General features: G+C 41.0%; 1 protein-coding gene across 2 annotated transcripts in view; it reads left to right on the top strand.

The window, feature by feature from the left end:
• Nucleotides 1-4,951: 4,951 nt before the first annotated feature.
• NCAM2 (neural cell adhesion molecule 2) overlaps nucleotides 4,952-19,769 on the top strand; it is a gene marked incomplete at both ends in the record, with an annotated part of 264,672 nt that continues 249,854 nt past the window's right edge. Inside the window, one exon of one of the 2 annotated variants that reach the window (XM_084226908.1) lies at nucleotides 4,952-5,253. In XM_084226908.1, coding sequence (XP_084083034.1) covers nucleotides 5,202-5,253 — 52 coding nt within the window. The remainder of the gene's footprint in view (nucleotides 5,254-19,769) is intronic. The other variant, XM_084226909.1, reaches the window with a different exon arrangement.

The raw sequence follows: 19,769 nt of genomic DNA, 5'->3' as shown, positions 1-19,769 counted from the left end.
TAATAAACATGTCCATAATCCTGCCCAAATATCTGTACCTGATAGTGATGGGGCAATAACTGTGGCTGGTTCATGGTTTTTGAGTGACTGATCTGAGAAGAGGAATAAAGTCACACATAGAGAAATGTGGGAACATTGAACATATGGAAATCTGCCTCCAGAGTCCGGAGAAGTTAACTTGTCTCGTCTCTAAATGCTACTTTTGCTGCACCAGACACAGAAGTGTGCGATGCTTCCTTCAGACATATAAATTCAGCGTATTGATTTCTTCGTCAGCACAGTGTTTTATATTGTAACTAAATTAGCACGCTGTACTTCAAACAACCTTCCTATCTCCAAAAATTAAGCAGCCATCTTTACCTGGACAAAATTATTTTATATTTGTCCTTGTCATTATTCATTTCCAGAAATGATATAAAGAATTATCCCTCCCCACCCCCCAAAAAAAAATCTGTGAATCCCCTCTTAGTATCTGAACTAATTTCAGATTTGTTTTAAGTTCCTCTAGCAGAAAGGAGAGCTCTTTATTTAATAGTGACTTGAAACAGAGTGGAAACAACAAATTTGTCTCTTTCTCATAAAATGTTTATCCAAAATCATAGTAATTTAAGATCTTTATGAAAGTTGTATCTTTATGAAAGTCCCTATAAGATTATAAGAACTTGAAACATAAATGTGGTGTAAACATTTATGAAACTCTTTTGTTTATTGTGCATCATTTCCTCACCACAATAATGCTGCTGTTCACTGTTGTATAATTTATCTTAGTGCCACTTCAATTGTGTTTGCAGTTTTCATAGGAAAGCATCCTAGTTGGGATAATTACTCACTTTGGAGACGATCAGCAATTTGGTTCATAAGCACCTCTGAAAATTACCCTATTGGCAGAAGGCACTATCCTGCACGGGCAACATATTGTGCTGCTAAGAAGGGGCATTTTGTCTTTTCTCTTTTCCTTTTTTCTCTCCCTTCTTGTTCCCCAAAACATTTGACAATTGCTCACAAGATGTGCCAATTTCCTTACAGCTCCTCACCAGTTATTTTCAGATATACAATCTCTGTGCCTTTTTTTTTTTTTTTGTAACTGTGCCATTGCCATACGTTCCCCTAAATTTCTTAGCTAATTTTAAGGTGCTCCCTTAACATTTAAGTTTTGAAGACATGTAAGCAAATCCAGCTGGATCTTCTGGCAGCTTGGATGTCCGTTGGGGAACATGCATTTCAGGATAAATATCCATTATCAAATCATCACCAAGATTTCGGTTTCTATATTTAATTACATTTGCATTGAACATGCAATTATCAATCAACTTAAAAATAAAATAATCCTTGTAAAAACACCATGGAGATGTTTCTTGACAAGTTCAGTCACAGCAAGTTTACAGCTCCTCAGTTCTTGTAAACTGACTCAAGTGCAGTGATGAGAGCTTGAAATGTTTCTGTTGCCAGAGCCTAATTCTGCTGCTTTTATTCATATGGGAGGACAGACTCCTGTATAAATAATCTCACTGAGCAAAACAAGTAAGCAACATGGGGGAAAATTAATTCTTGCTGTCTTTTTGCAAACTTCACAGCTAGTAAATCTTTGTGGGAGAAGAGCTGCACATGATAGCACAGTTGTGAAAGCTGGAGGCTACTGTGTAAAAGACAGGGAACCTACAGATACATCCACTTTGATTCTGAGTGTTATACCCCAAAAGATCTAAGGTACCAATCAAACATGATTGGTAGCATTAGGTAATACTTTCCCTTCTATTCCCCTGAGATTTTCCTGGCAAGACTTTCCAGTCACTGGAGATGTGTTTTAATTGCTTTGGGAACCTATCAAACCTATCAAAGGTTGACTTCCTCACCTTTGAAATAAGTGCCCCAGCAGAATGATCATTATACTTCTTGATGCTGCTGCTCTTAGCAGTTCACATGGGATAATACTCACTGTAGTTTGTTTCTGCTCTTATTTTAAATTTTCAAAAAAAGAAATTTAAAACTTACATAGCGTGTGCTTGTTTTCTGCCAGCATATTTGTTATCCATGCTGTATTACCCAGAAATCATGTTTTCTTGTGCCCTAGTCTAAGCACAGCCATTAAATTCCATGTCAGCCTTCCTCCCAGTAAACAGCACACTCTAAGGAATAACACTGTGAGCCAAAGCATGGGAAATAATACAGGTCTGTCTGTTACTGGTACTAATTAATGTTTTACAGCACTTTGAAATTCTCATCTTTTGGTTCATTTAATGTACGGTCATGAGCACCAAGAGTCATATAGCTTTGGATGGCAGAAAATTTGTGCTTAATTTCTGCATCTCTCTAATCCCCGCTTGTGTGACCTCAGCATGATTTGCTGTTGTGGTTCACTGTGGGACACTTTTATTTAGAGATCTTTATTTTCTAACTAATGAGTTGTTCCATAAGCAGCAGAAACAGCGAAACCCTGCACACTCATGTACATTGTCCCCTCCTCCCCTCCTCTCTCTGTCCCTCCACTGTGGAGGAAGGACCTAAACATACCCTAGCATACATTTTAAGTGGGATATGAGACACTATGATGAGTACTTTGAGCTACATGCTTACTGATGGGCAAGCCAGCTGCCACCCCTTCCTTCAGGGAGGCCTCTGTATTTCACAGTGGTATTACAAGAATGTGATTATTTTTGAGCTTTATTCTCATCTTTTTCTGTTTTACTCCACTGCTTCAGAGCAGTGAAAAGCATGTTCCTCTTTTCATTGGAAAGCTGGACTGACAACAGATTTCTGCAAATGCTGTGCCAATATGTTGTGGACAGCCTATATGGTGTGCTCTGGTGACTGCTGCAGACAAGGAACAAGGCAGAGCTCTCAGGACAAGGAATCATGTTTGGAAGAAGAGCATCCTCAGCTGATTCCAAAGGAGCAAGAACTAGTCACTCAGACCGGACACTGGTGAAATTCTCATCATATTGATAATTTAAAATAAGCAAACTTGGGATAGCAGCGTTCTTATGGGCAAGAAGCCTCCTACTTGCTTCTGTATTGTATTGTGGTGGGGCATCTGTACATGGATTTCATTCCTTCAACCTGCGCAGATCAAGGTGCTTGTGACCCTCAACTATAGGGTAATAGATGTTCAGGTATGTGTACAAGTTATTTGGTTTTATTTATTAACACTTTTTTTATTTTCTCTAATCATTCCACTTTGGCTGGATGAAAATGCTCCAAAACATTAAAACTGGCATCCTACCTACTTGATAGTGAGGGTTTCTTGCTCTTTGCCAAGCAAATTTTATTTTTATTCTTAAGGTTTTTATCTAATAATTGTTTTCATTACCTTTGTTAATTTATTAATGATGTCTATTCCTGTAGTTGGCTACTAGGGCTAATGGAACCTTTACACCTGGGAAAATTTTACCAAAAAATTTCCTCTGCTGTGCTTTCCTGAACCTGCTCTAAAGGCTGGTGCCAAAAGTTCCTGCAATTAAGTATCTCTCACAACACTCATGAGCAGAGCACCTCCTAAATATAAATCCCATTCTGACCTGTAAGGCTTTGCTGAGGCTGCCATATTTTGGATTTCCAAAACTTTATGAGGAATATCAGTTCTATTCCACTTAAATATATATGAATCTGTTCCTTTTATGCTATATTACAAAATCTTTAGCTTAAGAGCAGGACTGTGAGGTGTGGAGCTGAGCAATATGATTCTGATTTACGTGGTGTAGATCAACCAATCAATGGCAAAAAGCTCTCACATTCCCTTCCACCAGCATTTTCTGTTCACTCTGTTTCATTCCCTAGTGTCCTGAAACCACCCTCTGGGGAAAGAATTTGGACTTTATCCCCTATCTTGTTCTTCCCAGAAAAATATTTCTTCTTCCTATATTTCAGAATTTTGTAGACTACTGTGCAGCAGGAGCCAAGCTGGAGATACTGATCACGTCGTTCATATTAGTTTGCTGCAAAGGGACTCCTTGTCTCCCTTCTCCTCCCCAAATCCTCTTGAAAAGGGCAAGGGAAGGGTTGGGAAAAAATATTAGGGATGTGTTAATTTGGATTAATCCTTTATTATCCACTATCACTGCTTCACATTAATATAAATCTACTTCTATCTCCTTCCATATATCATACAGGTGGTAAGGTGACAAATTTATGGAACCTGCTTTGGAGCCTATAGCTTAATTAACCCCCTCAAAAAGAATTACCTCTTCAAAGTCAAGCTGGACAAAAAGAACACCCCTTTATGCAGGTTGAGGGTTTTTTTTTTTCCTTACAAAGCAAGATCCTTCGCCAGACAGCACCAAAGCATCCAAACGGTAAGCAATTTATTTTTTATCGGTTTTATTTCACGCAGCCGTGAATAGCAGAGGTATGTTTCCCCTCTGGACTAAACACAGAACTCAAACCAAGTGAATTCCTAGACAGCCGAATGAACGCAAACCCGACGGGATTAGTTACAGACGCGCCCGTACGCGGGGCTGGCGGCGGTGCCGCTTCCCGCGGGCTCAGCGCCGCGTTCCGGCCCGCGGGCGGAGCGGGGGCCCCGCCGAGCCCCGCGCAGCCCCCCGAGCTCCCGGGGGGAACAGGGGCGCCAGGGCCACTCCGGCCCCGGGGAGCGTCCCCACCCGCGGGCAGCCGGAGCGCCGCTCCCGCGCTCTCCCGGGATGCTGGGGGCTTCCCAGTGGGATTCTCCAGCGAGCCGCCGCCTCTCCGTTTTAGGCTGTGTCCCCTCCGTCAGCGGCGGGGGGAGCGGGCTCCGGAGGAGCCGCGGCGGCGAGGCGGGGGGAGCCGGCGGGAGGGCGTGCGAGGAGGAACGCACGGGGAGATCGGGGAAGGGATCGGGGAAGGGATCGGGGAAGGGATCGGGGAAGGGATCCAGGAGGGGATGCACGGAGGGATGCAGGGTGGGATGCAGGGTGGGATGCTCCGGTCCTGCCGCCACCTCTCAGAGCGGCGGAGGAATCTGCGGGTCTGCCGCTCGCCGTTGTGGCGGGTGCGAGTGCGGCGGAGGGATCGGCCGGCCCGCCGTGCGCCCGCCCCCTGCGCGGCGGCGCGGCCCCGCCGATATAGCGCGGCGCGGGAGGCGCGGCCGGCACTTGGCGAGCGGCGCTCCGCGGGTGCGGGGCTGCGCGGGCAGCGGCGGCAGGAGCAGCAGCGGCGGCAGGGTTTGCCTGGGCTGGCCGAGCATCCTCCGACTTGGAACTGTCCACCGGCGAGAGCTCCTGAACATGAGCCTCCTGCCTCTCTACCTGCTCGGATTGCTCCTCAGTAGCGGGCAAGGTAGGACCGCGGCCGCCTTTTTCTTTTTTTTTTTTTTTTTTACCTTTAATTATTATTCTTACCTATGCTGTCCACTCGCTCAAATTAACGGAAAAGAAACGGAGAAAAAAATTAAAGCAATGCATTATCCTGGAATCAAATTAAGAAGGACCTAAAACTTGCTTCATCGCCCACATTTTTTTTTTTTTTTCGTTTCAGTCTTCAAGAGGTGTCATTTATGAGGAGGAAAAAAAAAGCTGGACAGTGCTAAGTGCACTTAGCTGCTTTGCATAGGATTTTGCCTTTTTGGTTTGTTTTTTTTTTTTTTTTTTTTTTTTTTTTTTTTTTTTGTGCCCGATAAATGTGTGAGAGAAATGAAGCGATTACACAAAATCTGCCGAGCACTGGTCTTTAAAACCCGCGTCTGCCCGCGGGGAAGGCAGTGTGGGCTTCGTTCTTAGGAGCGGGAAGTGCTGGCGGTAGGGTCCGTGAGAAACCTGACTTGAAGTCTCTCTGTCGGGGTTTCTCCTCTCTGGAAGACCCTTCCCCGCTCTCTGCCGGGACACCGAGCCCCCGGGCTCGGGGTGGCGCGGAGGGGAGGGCGCTGTCGGGGCCGCGGGGCTGTGCGCGGGTGCGGAGCCCTTGTGCCACGGAATGGCACCGCGGGGGCAGGAGTGTGCGGGGATCGGGGCGCGCCGGGCTGGCGCCTTCGGGCACGCTTCGTCCTTTGCATAGGTATATACATATATTTATAGATATATATATATATGTGTGTGTGTGTGTATTTATACACATACGTACAGTGCTTCGAGATACGCGGACTCGGGGGGCTGTGGTGCGGCCACAGGGTTTGTTTTCTGCGGCTGCCACATACATATATCTATATAAATATATATAAATATAGCTATTTATTTGTTTATTTTTGGATGTCCCTTGCGTGGTTGGAACTTAAGGATTTGTGCTCCGGGAAGGGGCGCCGGGAGGGGCGCAGCCGCTGGGTGAGGGATAACCACCGCGGTGTTTGGAAACTGTTCGGGCAAGTTCCCGGCGTCCGGCCGGGGCGCTGAGCCGCGAGGGGCTGTCCCTGCCCCCGCTCCGGCTGCCCCCCTGCCCTGTGCGAGGCTACGTTCCCTGCACCTGAGGGGGTGGGCGGCGGCCCCACTCGCGGAGGAGGTTTTGGGGGAGAAATAAACCCCACCCAGCCCGAACGCCCCAGCGGGATGGCAGCGGGAGCGGCGGGGGCCGGCCCGGGCCGCGCTGCCGCCTCCGGGCGCCAGGGGGCGGCCGAGCTCCACGGCGGCGCCGGGCAGTGCCCGGGACGGGGCGGCCTCGCCCCGCTGCTCCCGGGCTGGAAGGGCTGGATGTGCCACCCTCGGTGTCCTGTGCGGGGCTGGCAGGGCTGGATGTGCCACCCTCGGTGTCCTGTGTGCCATCCTCGGTGTCCTGTGCGGGGCTGGCAGGGCTGGATGTGCCGCCCACGGTGTCCTGTGTGCCACCCTCGGTGTCCTGTGCGGGGCTGGCAGGGCTGGATGTGCCACCCTCGGTGTCCTGTGTGTCACCCTCGGTGTCCTGTGCGGGGCTGGATGTGCCACCCACGGTGTCCTATGCGGGGGCAGTGAGATTTGTGTCGCTTAAGGAAGGGACGGGGGGGTCAGGCGTGATGCTTTGAGGTACCAAGAGCCGCAGCTGCGAGGTCTCCTTCCGTGCAGCTGTGGCTAAGCCTGGCACCATCCAGGCGGTTTCTTTCGGCGATAATTGTTAAAAAGAGAGCACCAGGTGCTCTCAATTTCTAGAGAAAATGCTCCCCTGCTTTTGCCTCCTCGGGGTGAGCTGGGGAGGTCTCCCGAGGAGCAGCGATTCGGGAGCGCTCCGGAGGCTTTTCGGTACAAGCCGGCACCGGGATGGCAGAGGAGGAGAACGGGAACGCTTCCTGCTGGCTTTGCATTGATGCACCTGGTGTAATGGTGTGCGTAGAGATGTGGAATGCGCCTCCTCCAAAGGAGGAAGGGTAGAAAGCGACTTTGTGAAGTGTGATTTCTGCAGCGTGGGAGGATTGCATAGTTGAGGTGTCTTACTATAACAAATGTCAGGAGATAAATAATGGAGTGAAATTACAGATGCTATTAAACCGAGTTTTAAAAATTATAGGATATGTGTGAGGGGGGATGGGAAGAAGAGCTGAATAAACCTAATATTGATAGTAAGTTGTTTCCCTGAATTTAAAGAAACAGCTTCATTTGTTCTTTCTAATAAAGGAAGGGAATTTCAGTGGCAGAGTACGATTTTTTAACTGACTGTAGAAGTAACAGAAATGCGCAGCCTCAGTCCACAGCAGGGCATAGTAAATGGGAATGGGAGAACATCTGCATATGGAAAAGACACCCATTTAGGTTGCTAGGGAAGAGGCATTTTCTACAGTGGTGGTTGGGGGGGAGTCTATTATTTTTAATTTTGATGAGCATTATTGAGGTAATTTATTGTACTTTTTCTTTTTTTGACACCACGTTGAAGTAATCTTGAGGATTTATTGAAGTGAATCAAATTATTTCAGATGTTATTCCAAAAACTCTTGGGTTTTTTTTTTTTTTTTGGGAATGCGGTGGTGAGGAACACTTACATCATCTGATGAAGGTTGTGGTGCTTGTGAGGGGTACTTTTTTTGTTTATTTTTAAGAAAGGCATTACCATGTGAGTATTAAATGATTATGACTTTTCAGTTAGTTTGGATGGCTAAGAAAAAGTCAGTAACTACTTTTGGATTATTTGCTTTGGAAATATTGAAACTCTTCGGTTCAGGATTTATATTTTGAAGGATATAGCTGCAGTAGATTTTATGAAGAATGACTGAAGCCTTTTCTTTGAGAAGTGCTGGGGTTTAAGACTGGAGAGAGGGAACTGTGCTGTATTTGTTCTGTTCCAGAAAATCAGAGCAGTTTGAGAACAAGTAGCAGACAGGCACCCCCTCCCCCAGCCCCTAACGTTAGGAGCTTATGAATGTCATAATTATCTACCAGGGCCAAATAGTCCCTCTCCTAATTTCATCACAAGGGAGGAGTTTAACTGGCAGTGTTATTATGCTCAAACAAAAGGATTTTTTTCCTTAACATTTCAAAGCTGTCCAGACAATTTATTGAGCTTGAATTAGCTTTGCTTTAATGAAAATTGAAACAAAACACGCACACATACTCCCCACCATACCACAAACCAAAAAAGAGCATACTGCACTCTGCAAATCTGACTTTTAAGATATGTAGTGATAAGTAAAATTTCCTTGGTTTGTACCAGTGTCTGGGGATACTGACCTGAAGTGGATGAAATGGACATTTTCCCCAATTGTAAAATCCTATTTTTTTACCACTCAGCATAATAGACATTTCTTTAGGTTAGTTAGTGGTTTTTGGTGTTTTTTTCTTTTTTTAAGTTGCAGTCAAAAATGTTTTGCCTGTTGAATTCAATCTATTTTGTGCTCATCCAGGAGATTCATAGTGAGTATCTTGTGCTTCAACTTTCTTCTTTTCACTGCTTTGGTATGAAGTTTCTTCTTGCATTTTGTGAAGAGTTTCCCTTTCCAAGTGCTTTAAAGGGACTGCTTGTTAATAAGGAACTCTTTCCCTGGGAGATGCCAGCATGTGTGTCTTATTCACCAACAGTCTGGAATCCTGCTTCTTTCTGCTTTTTGTGTAGTGAACCCATGACATTTGGAATTTCTGAAATCAGTGACTTTGCTTGCTGGATTAAGTGGAACTACTGTTTTGCTCTGATTGTACATTGAAATCTGAAGCAGATCCTGAGACTTCAAGTAGACATTTTCCAACAGTTGATTTGTACAATTGCATTAGGATTAAAATACAGCTGTTATCTTTCCTTCTTGTTTTCACCCTTCTAAAACAAACAAAAATCTGACGGAATCATGTTTGATTTTTCTATTTTAGGCTACTTTCTCCTCTTCAGGTAAATATGAGACTCAAAATACCTGCCTGAAAATAAGCCTGAACTGATGAGGAGTTCTGAAACATTGACTTAAAAATAGGTAGATGAGAAATATGGGAAGAGCTTTATTTCATGTGCTCCCATACGAATGGAATTAGAGATACTTTTATCGTTTCCAGTAACTCTAAATCATGAAACATAGGAACAAAAAAGTCATAGACACAGAGCTTCAATGTCTTAGGGGTTGAATAGCATAATTTGGACTCTTCCTTTTACAGCACAACACATTTATTTAGATATTATTTTTATTTGTGGAAATTATTTTTATCTATGGAAATGCTTCTGGATTGTTAAGAAGAATTCATGTATTTTTTTGCCTTTCATGGCCACCTTCTTCCACAAATATTTTGAGAACAAATGCAGTATTTGTTTGCCCTTTCACTGACCTTTTCTTTGAGGCACCTTTCACAAGTGGTTCATGTTTACCTACTGATTTTCTTTCAATTTACTCCAGTAATCCCACAGTTACATTCAGCACATGCCATTTGATTCCAGTGCAATTGAGTCAAGTTAATATGACATTTTGGGAAACACATGTTTTAACTTCACTGTAATTTGTGTCTGTGAGTTGAAAATCTATTATTGAAAGAGTAGGATATGAACTTCTCCAGGTAAAGAATCTGGATAACGGCTGGTATTCAGATTTTAAACCATTTATTTCAACTAATTCATGCCAGATGTTTTATTTGTTTGCTTGGGTTTTTTTTTTCCTTTTTTTTTTTTTTTTGTGGGGTGTTTTGATTTTTGTTTGCTTGTTTTAATATTTTTTTAAGTGTACACATTTGCTTTAAGAAATGAGGGCAGTATAATTGATGACATGTATTCTGAAGTTCTGCAAGCCATTTGAATCTCATTTTCAATGTCTCTTGAAATTCAGGAATAGGAGAGACTGGAGAGATTCAAATCTGGAGGTTCGTTGAAGTCTCATAGACTAGATCCAGGCCTATTGGTAGCTTATATCTTAACACCAGTTTTTATTTTGACCTGAGCAATCAATCATTGCCTAATTCTGGCGTAGTGTCATGGCTTCCTCCTTGGTGTATTTAACTGCTTCTTATTTTAGGTATTTGGCTAGAATATTCAATTTTTGGTAACTAGTTTAAAACTCAGAATATTTTTCAGTATTAAATAGGGCATTCAGAGCACTACTTGCTGCTACTTCAAGAATTTGAGGATGCACAGCTTCAGTGGTGCAATTTTGCATTCTTTAACAAAATATTTTTATTGCTTTTGTAGCTCGGTTCTTCTTGAAACTGTTCGAATGGGTTTGTATATTTTTAAAGGATATCAGGAAACAAAAGAGTTAACTTAAGAAAGATACTTTTCAGATGCCTTTGTTATGCCATAGCATCTTTAATGGGGTGCCTTCAAAAATGAAGGTACCAAGGTTCTTATTTTTATTACATGCCTGAATTTTTGCATTATCTGTTATCTATTGATTGATGATATCATTAATTGGAGAAGACATTTTCTGATTTGTTTTGCTGTAGATGAGCAGAGAACCTCCCTTTTAATTTATTGAATAGAAAGAAAGAAGAAAAACAGGGAGAGTCATTTATCAGGTTACAACTATTTGTGGTGACATATTACGATATTAAAATCCGTGTGTACTAGAAAAGAAATACATGTAAGTGTTAATAAAAGTTATGAAAGAAGAATACAATGTTAGAAATCCTTGTGTTCACAAGACTGCCAAGCTTTTGAGTGTCCTGCATTTGAGTGGCTCCATGGAAGCACCAAACCAGAGGCTCATTCTCAGCAGGAATCCATTGATTCCAGTGGCTTCACTGGAGTATGTAAAAGCATCTCTTGAAGTGGCAGGAGGTCACCAGCATTTATTTTTGAAACAACATGAGATAGGCAACACTGTCCATTTATGCTGCTGCTATGATTTAGGAAATTATGATTAACAGAAAATTTCTCTTTGCATTTGTGCATTAGCAGCTGGATCATTAATGAATGCATGGGAGCAATTGCCTGAACTGCAAGTCTAATGATCTACTACAGACTGAGATATTTATAACATAGTGCTTAGATGTTAAGATGTCTGTGAATATTGTCATTTGGGAGGCACTGGATCAGGATTCACACAGAAGTTGTGGATCCTGTCCCTGGGATTGGTTGAGTCTGGCTTGAATGGAGCTCTGAGCAAGCTGGTCTAGTGGGAACTGTCCCTGCCCATGACAGTGGGTTGGAATGAGATGATCTTTAAGGTCCCTTCCAATCCGAGCCATTCTATGATTGTAGCCAAACTCTGCTAATTTTAGTCATAGGAGACCATCCATTGACTTAAGTTTGTGTTTGCATGAGAGACAAGAAGGACCAGTTCCTTAAAAGCATTTATTTTACTGTCTCAAATAGATTAATCTGGGAAAGAAGGTGACAGTAAAGTGTATCAACTAAAAATTCATTACACAGTTTCTGCCTATTTAAGAACAATGCTAAAAACTTGCAGCCAAGCACATGCTGAAATGTTTTACCTGCTTCCTGCCTCTTCTGGAAAAGAAAAAGAAGCAGTTCTTTGGTTTCACCTGCTCTTGAATGTGATGCATAAAGATCATTGCAAAAAGGATGAAGAGAACAAGTCTTTCAGAAACTATTTTGGCAAGCCTGGAGATCTGCTTACCAAGGGTGTAATTTGTTACCAGTTTCCATGGTCCAAGCATAATCTTGTCTGAAATATCCAGTTTCTGGATGGATAACATCCAGATAAAATTGGGAAGCAGCATGTAGTACTATGGTGGTTCTGTCAGCCTCTTTAGTAGTGCCTGCCTATCATTACTGAAATAAATATCCTCTTAACTAAACAAGTTCCTTCAAGAACTGTCTTTCCATAAAAAGCATAGATCTTTGATATGTTAATTTATGTTCACTTAAGATGTAGTGGCTCTTGGTTAAAAAAAAAAAAGAGAGGAAAATACAAGTGGCTCATCTTCATTTTGCTGAGATAAATTTTTCATCCTAACAAAATTTATATTGGGACTTTAGAAGGCTGCACTGGTTTTCATTTGGTGTTCTAATTACCTGAGTAGTATTGCTAAACAGTGGATAGAGGTTGATGAATAACCTAATAATTCAGCAATAGAGCTGCAGTTATGATTAACTCATAAAGATACAAATGAAAGTTTTCAAGATGATGTTTCCCATTAGCTAATACTAAATTAATGCTTTGCATTGCAGTTGTAGTCTAAGGAACAATATCAACTATGATCCAAAATTCATACTTGGAAACCACACAAGAAGTCGTTGTCCTGACCCCTTTGCCCAAGAGGTGCCCTTTAGAGCATAGTATGAATTCAGATTAAAAACTCTCATTGCCAGCAATTTTCTTGCTACTAAAAGATGTTGCACCAGATTCAGTCAAGCTGCAAGTAATTTCAAACCCATTAACTTTGTAGACCTTTGTACTCAGCTGAATTTGGCTTGCATGAACTCAGGTCCATGGTTAAAATAACAAAGTATTTAAAAACAGAAATGCAAAGATGTCATACAGATAGATATAAATAGGAGGGAAGAGGTAATCTTGCCTCTTATTATGAACAGTTCCTTTAACTGATGAAACAATAGTTTATTTGTTTTTTGTTGTAAGAGGATACATGTAATCAAGGTGCAATTGTATTGTGTTGATATTATCATGTTGTTATTTTAATTGGTCAAAGCAGAGTAAACTACAGATCCAGTGTAGTTTATTTATGGGGAAGAGGATAGCAAATGAGGAAACACTAAATGTACTGTAGACCAGTAATCTGGAGTATCATAATACAGCATTTTTTAAGAAGTTCTTGAACACACCATGCTCATAAACTAATGTGCTTACTGGATCAGAAAAAGATTGATGTGCTCCAGTGACCTCAACAGAGACTCAAAGCAGGAGCCATAAAGGAACAAGTAAGTACAGAGCAGGAAGAGTGTGATACTTCTGTCAGTGCACCTACAGTGTTCAGGGATATGTCAGGTTATATCTGTGTGATCTTCCTTAACAATCTTGGCAGATCTTTGTTGCGTGAATTTGTTCCTAAATCTGCCGGCGCTTTGATCTGCTTGGTACAAAGTGTCAACAACTTACACAAGAGAAAAAGAAGTCTGAGAAAATAATGTTCAGTCCTTTAATTGTGGAGCTGAAAGTAGTGGAGTCATACCAGTTCCTTATTTGACTCTTCTGTGGCATTTGAAATTGCACATAACAGAGAAGCTGCCAATCTCTTATGTGATGGACTCAGAACTACGTGTTATATTCATGTGCTTTACAGTGAATTATTTTTTTTTCTTAGTAGTCAGTTCCCTAATTTTTTTAAGCAATTTATTTTCCTATCCTTTTGGTAATAGCTATTTTAATTTAACAAATAGCAGTGTGAAGTACTTGAATTTTAAGCTGATCTGCATTTGGCCAATTTTAAAAAAGCTTCCTCGTTTGGAAGTATCTCTTTTGCACTCTAGTCAGGGTTGCAAGCTGTGCCTTACAAGGAGGTGAGGGCTAAAACTGGTCTAGCAGTAATCCTGGTGAAATAAATGCTGAGAGAGATTTGATTGCTAGAAAGATGATTCCCAGAGATAAGCATATGGAAAGAGCAGAGATACTTTAAAACAAAGCTTGATACATGAGTAAATGGATATAGAATGATTAAAAAAAAACCCAAAAAAACCCCCAAACCAACCTTTCAGGATGAAAATTAATTTCTGACCAAAAAAAGCAGTGGCTCTGTAGCATACAAACAGGAGGGAAGAAGTATTGTTAGCCTTAGGATGGTTCAGAATCACAGAATGTCCTGAGTTAGAAGGAACCCACTATGATCACGGTGTCTGACTCCTGGCTCTGGAGACCCCAGCAATCCCACCGTGTGCCACAGACATTGTCCACATGCTCCTTGAGCTCTGTCAGGTTTGGTGCTCTGCTCACTTTCCTGGGAAGTCTGTTCCAGTGCCCAGCCACCATTAGTGTGAAGAACCTTTTCCTGATAGCCAGCCTAAACCTCCCCTGACACAAGTTCAGGCCATTCCCTCGGGTCCTGTCCCTGTCACCACAGAGATCAGTGCCTGCCCCTCCTCTGCCCCTCATGGGGAAATTGTAACTGCAGGGAGGTCTCCCCTCAGTCTCCTCTGCTGCAGGCTGAACAGACCAAGTACCCTCAGATGCTCCTCACTCATATGGCTTCCCCTCCAGACCCTTCACTATCCTCATTGCCCTCTATTGGATGGTCTCTGATAGAATTGGATGTTTTCTCACAGAATTCTCATATTGAGGTAGCCAAAACTTCATACAGCACTTGAAGTGAGGCTGCACCAGTTCTCACAAAGTGCAGCCTTAAATTCTTTGCATTTTTAAAATTTTTTCTATTTCATTTAAGCAATTATAGAGAATTGCAAAGACAACATTGCACAGCATTTAAACCTGGTTTTTGCTAATCACCTGAATGATCTGGTATGAGGGATTCTTATTTTGCAACAGAATCTTTGGTTTTGCTGCTTTCTTTTGGTTTTTTGCTCCTGAATGCTAATTTTGTAAATCTCGTCTTATTCATCTTGGAATTTAAGATGAATTATATCCGGTTGGGCATTGCTGTCTGTAATAAATAATGCAGTAATTCACATGCTCCTGTGCTTTCTCTGTTGGGGAACAATACCCAAATTTAGAGTTAAGCAGAAGCTAATGCTGACTTTTCCCAGTGGAGACTATCTGTAGTACAATATGAATGCCACATCTCCAGACTTTTATTTGCTTTTATTTTAAGAAAATGGTGTTATGTGAGATGAGTTCTGCTAACAGAACTGTGCACGCCCTGCAGCCACAGGAACTCCCACTGAAGTCAAGTGTTTCAGGGGTTCTACTGATTGCACTTTTCAGGGTCTGATTGAAGCTTTCAGGAGTTGTATAAATTCCATATGAGTATGTGGGAATTTTGATTAAGTGAAGAATAGAAGAAATCAAGCTCTAACTTTTTGTGTATTTAAGTACTGGGCATGTTTATAAGTAGTGCTGGAAAAGTGTGGGGCTAATCCAGGAGCATGGAAGAACTAGAAACTAAAGGGTGTTCTGGATTCTATTCAAGAAATAAAGTGCAAGACACAAAAAAGATATTTTTCTCTCTGCTGTTTAATAATAAATCCTAAGATACATTGTAAATATTTTAAGCTGCTGGTTTCATTGTCTCCCTTTGGGAACTTATGCAAAAATTGCAATTAATTATCATGGTCACTTTGCTGTAGCCCAGGCTATAACTGTGTTTGGAAGTTTAGCATTCAGTATAAAAATCCATCACTAAATTCATCACTCGGTTTTGCTTGAGTTTTTGAGAGTTTTGGTGTACTTGTTTGTTTTGGTCTGTGGCTTTGTGACACTGGTCAAAATTGTTCTTGAGGCATTCAGTATTCAGGTCATGCCTGCAGGTCTGTAAGTGCCACTGTCTGAGCCATCAGATGTTCCAGGGACTTGTGCCAGTTTATGGCAATTCCACACATTGGGTTCAACAGCTTTTAGCATTTAGTCAAAATAATCCTGTCCAGCACCTGTGCACTGCTTTTCTGTGAATTAGAATTCTGTCTTTGGATTATACAGCCTGTGCATGTAAAAAAATTGTGTTGCTGGGTTTGAGAACTCTCTCAGAGGTGGTATTTTCTATACAGTACTGCTAAACTTATGGCACACTTACTCTGATTTTGCCATTCTTGGAAGAAAATTTATAGAATTCCGTTTACTGTCATGATAGTGATTTTCAATTCTGTGAGTTCATGGCCTTTGTATGTGCTGCTAATTTGAAAAATAATTTTGGTCTCACATTCAAATTTTTATATATAGAGTAGTTTCAAACAAAAGATTCTTATCTCTGTTCCAAAATATCTCAGGAATCACCTATTTCACTCTGTGTAGCCCTTTGTGCACACTCTGACAGCCTTTTTTTTTTTTTTTTTTGTGTGGTCCTAGGTATATGAATGAAAGAGCAGATATGCAAAAAAGAGCAGATATGGCTGGGAAAACTATTAAACAAAGAGTAAAAATGGTGATGAAGAGAAATAGACCTCTCTGTGAATCACGTATTTTGCATGTTTAGTTACATATGATCTGATTTAGGAAAAACCAAACAAGCACGACTAAGCAATCCCATAAAGCATCCTTTTCCAGGGAAAAACCCTTCTGCTGTTAGATGGAGTTCTGCTTTCTGTTCCTCTGTGCTCGTTTTAATACAGGAGAGATAACTGTAGCCAGTGAGTCTACCAGAAAATGAAAACAAAGACTTTAACATCATGTAAATATTATAAAAGCTATTCTAAGAAAATCTTGGCAATTTTTTAGTCTGATTACTGACTGTTGCTATTGCTTTGTTGCACCTTAACTATGTTTGTGACTGTTTTCCAGCCTGTGATGCTCACTCAGGCATTTTCTCAAAGGTTTTTAGACCTGTCTTCCTGTATAAAACACTGTCTCTGCAATGATGGTCTGGTTTTACCTATGAAAATGCCTGAATTATCTAATAACTTTTATGAACATTTGACCAGAGACGCCAGTGTTGTAACAGGGGGATGATGGGAAACTCATGCAGTACAGAAGGAGGAACCCTGAGTGTTTGTACTCCTCCAATAAGAGATGTTTCTTGGTCAATGGTGGAAGTTTTCTGTGTTTTGTGGGTTTTTTTTGTTTGTTTGTTTGTTTTTGTTTAGGTTTCTTTAATATAGTTTTTACATTTTTTTTTTTAAAGGCGTAGGGCTGCTAAAAAAAGTGTTTGGTTTTCATAGTCCAGAGGTGCTTTTAAGGTTATCAAAGACCTTTAGGTTTATCAACTATCAATCCAGAATCACCACCATGTTCACCACTAAACCATGTCCTCTGTCATATTCACATGTTTTTTAAATGTTTCCAGAGATGGTGACTCCATCACTTTCCTGGGAAGTCTGTTTCAGTCCTTCACAACCCTTTCCATGATTTTTTTTCCCTAATGAAAGCATCACATAGAGTCTCACATAGCACTCATAAGACTGGAAGACAACCCCTCCTCTTAAAATTCTGTTACCTGATGTTTTTCTGAAATTTGGTTCTAAAAATAACTGCACATGTCTATGACAAAGAATTACTAAAACAGCAGAAATGAGAATATAAGCTTTTCTAAGCAGCTGTTAGGTGAAAAAAACTGCACAGTGAAGCAAAAGATACTTTTCACAGTAAACATTTCTATATGGAAAAAAAAAAATATGTATTGCCTGAATTCAACTGTTCATGAAATACCTTTGTGTAAGGTCTAATTCCTAACTAAATAAATGTTTGCTTGTTTTGTCTGGATTTGGGGCTTTGGTTTTTTTGTTGGAATGGGGGTTTGGGGGTGGTTTTGAGTGTTTTTTTTTTTTTTTTTTTTTGCCTTTACATTATAAAAATACTTTTCCTACTGTCTTACAAGAATTAAAACATGAGTGAAGTCATGGCCCTTTGGATATTTTCTTCCTTAACTGATGCGAAATTAAGCATAAGGAAATTTTGAGAAAAGTCAGAGTCCATCATGAACCCAGAATTGAACCAGCTATTTTGATTTCATTTCAATGCTGTAACAGTCATCCTGCTTTTATTTTATTATGTGATACAGAGTCCAAACTGACATGAAAAGATGTGCTGATTGTCAACTGGCTTCACTGTTGGTTTTTGGTGCTATGCATGTTGATTCCAGGAGCTCTGTCTCAAGTGGGCCTAAGCTGAGGCTGAAATGTTGGGTGGGCTTGATTTAGCATTTTTTTAGAATCCTAAGGTGCACCTCTCAGGAATCTTTATTTAAATCTGCAGATTAGTGAGGGGAATGCTCGTGGTTCTTTTTAAGAAAGCAGGGAATCAAAATGGAAATGTGCTTTTTGGTGGGAAAATTCATTCCTGGGGGAGAGGGGGTAAGGAGAGGAATACAAACAAAAAAACTCAGCACAAAGCCAAAAAATACCCTAATGTGAGTGAAAACAACGTGTAAGACATGTATTTAAAGGTTTATTTTCCCCTCTCACTATTCTGACACTGCACCAGAAATTACTTTTTTGTGGTTTTGAAATAAGAGCTGTGAGCATGTATCTCTCTGAAGAACTAAATAGAATAACCAAACTGTTTTACTTCCATGGCCAACGAGGCTATTTCGGTGTTTTAAGCTGGTTGTGAATGTTGGGCTGGTAGCGTTTCAGGTGCATGAAATTGGGTGAGAAAGATGCTTCCAGCATTGATATGCTCAGAGCCTGACCAAGTTTTTTTTTTTCTTTCCTGCAAACTCAATTTATTAAAATTACCATACTGGATATCTGTAGCTGTAGTTTTGTGTCTTTTGGGAGTGAAGGTGGATCTGATTTTGTCTTCCTGAGTTTTGTTTCCATTTAAACACAGATGCCTTGGTGTTACACAGCTGACTTTCTATGATCCACAAACACATTGAAATAAAATAGCAAAATTAATTACTGATAATATTGGTTTCAAATATAGAAATAGCTAAATAAATCTGTGTATTTAATCATTGTTCTAAAATGGCAATATTGTTACTTTGGCAGGCGTTTTGAACAAGCAGTTTACAGGGTACCAAATTCTGGTGCAGCCCTGTGTAGTTTCTTTAATCCCACAGTAGAAATGGAGAGGGCTCTGGAATGTAGATTGGAATGCACATTCCCTGATCCCTTAAAACAACTGAGAGAACAGAGTAATTAGAGGGGCAAAATTTATGTGTCCCCTTCACTGTTTGTACACACAAGAGGTTATCTATTGCTGTAAATTGAATTGGCTGTATAAACAGCAGCATAATTTATTTAGAGTTAGGTCTAAAAGACTTGGAAAGGACCAGTGGAAGAACAAGAAGGGGATTGTAAAGAGGAGAGAGGTACAGGGAATGCAGCTGTACTTTTGTTCAAGTAACTGATGTAACTCACATATATTGATGTATTTCATTACTGTAGAATTTCTTTGTGCTTTAACCATTGGCAATGTAGAGAGCAGGGGACCCAACATTTCAGGAAAAGTTCTAGTCCTATATGAAAATGCAAATTTATATCTTAAACCAATCATATTTCATAAATTTATAAAATCAATCACCTCCTTCTGCTGATCTATGAATATTCATCCTTGCACTTCTTCCCCAGATGACTTGGAAAAACGACGATGTGCCTTTGAAATGGATACATGTATATTTTTTCTTCAAAGTCAATAACATAACTTCTATATAACTATTCTGGATGCTGTTCAGGGTACATTCACTCAGTTACTGAAAGGAATGTTTTGGGCAGCTGCCTTGCTTGCAGCCTGGGTAATGGCACCAGAGGCACACACGTGTGCCCCTGCACTGCTTCTGCAGAGGTCTGGGATATTTGCTCCCTTTGCTCCCCTCCTGGCTTCTGCTGGGTTAAAATAAGACCATGTTTCTGTCTTTTTGTAGAGATTACTCAGACGAACAAAAGTATAACTTAGACTAACACAAAAAGGATAATTTATGATTAAAATTGATAGCATGTATCACTGTAGTAACTCAACAGAAAGTGCAACTTGCTCAGAAATAGAAGGAACAAGAGCTTTGTGTGTGTGTATAGAATATTTTAATTTCTCTATTCAG

This window comes from Fringilla coelebs (genome assembly GCF_963513975.1).
Source record: "Fringilla coelebs genome assembly, chromosome: 2".
In the NCBI taxonomy this organism is placed as follows: Eukaryota; Metazoa; Chordata; class Aves; order Passeriformes; family Fringillidae; genus Fringilla; species Fringilla coelebs.
This window is presented reverse-complemented; position numbering and strand designations above follow the sequence as displayed.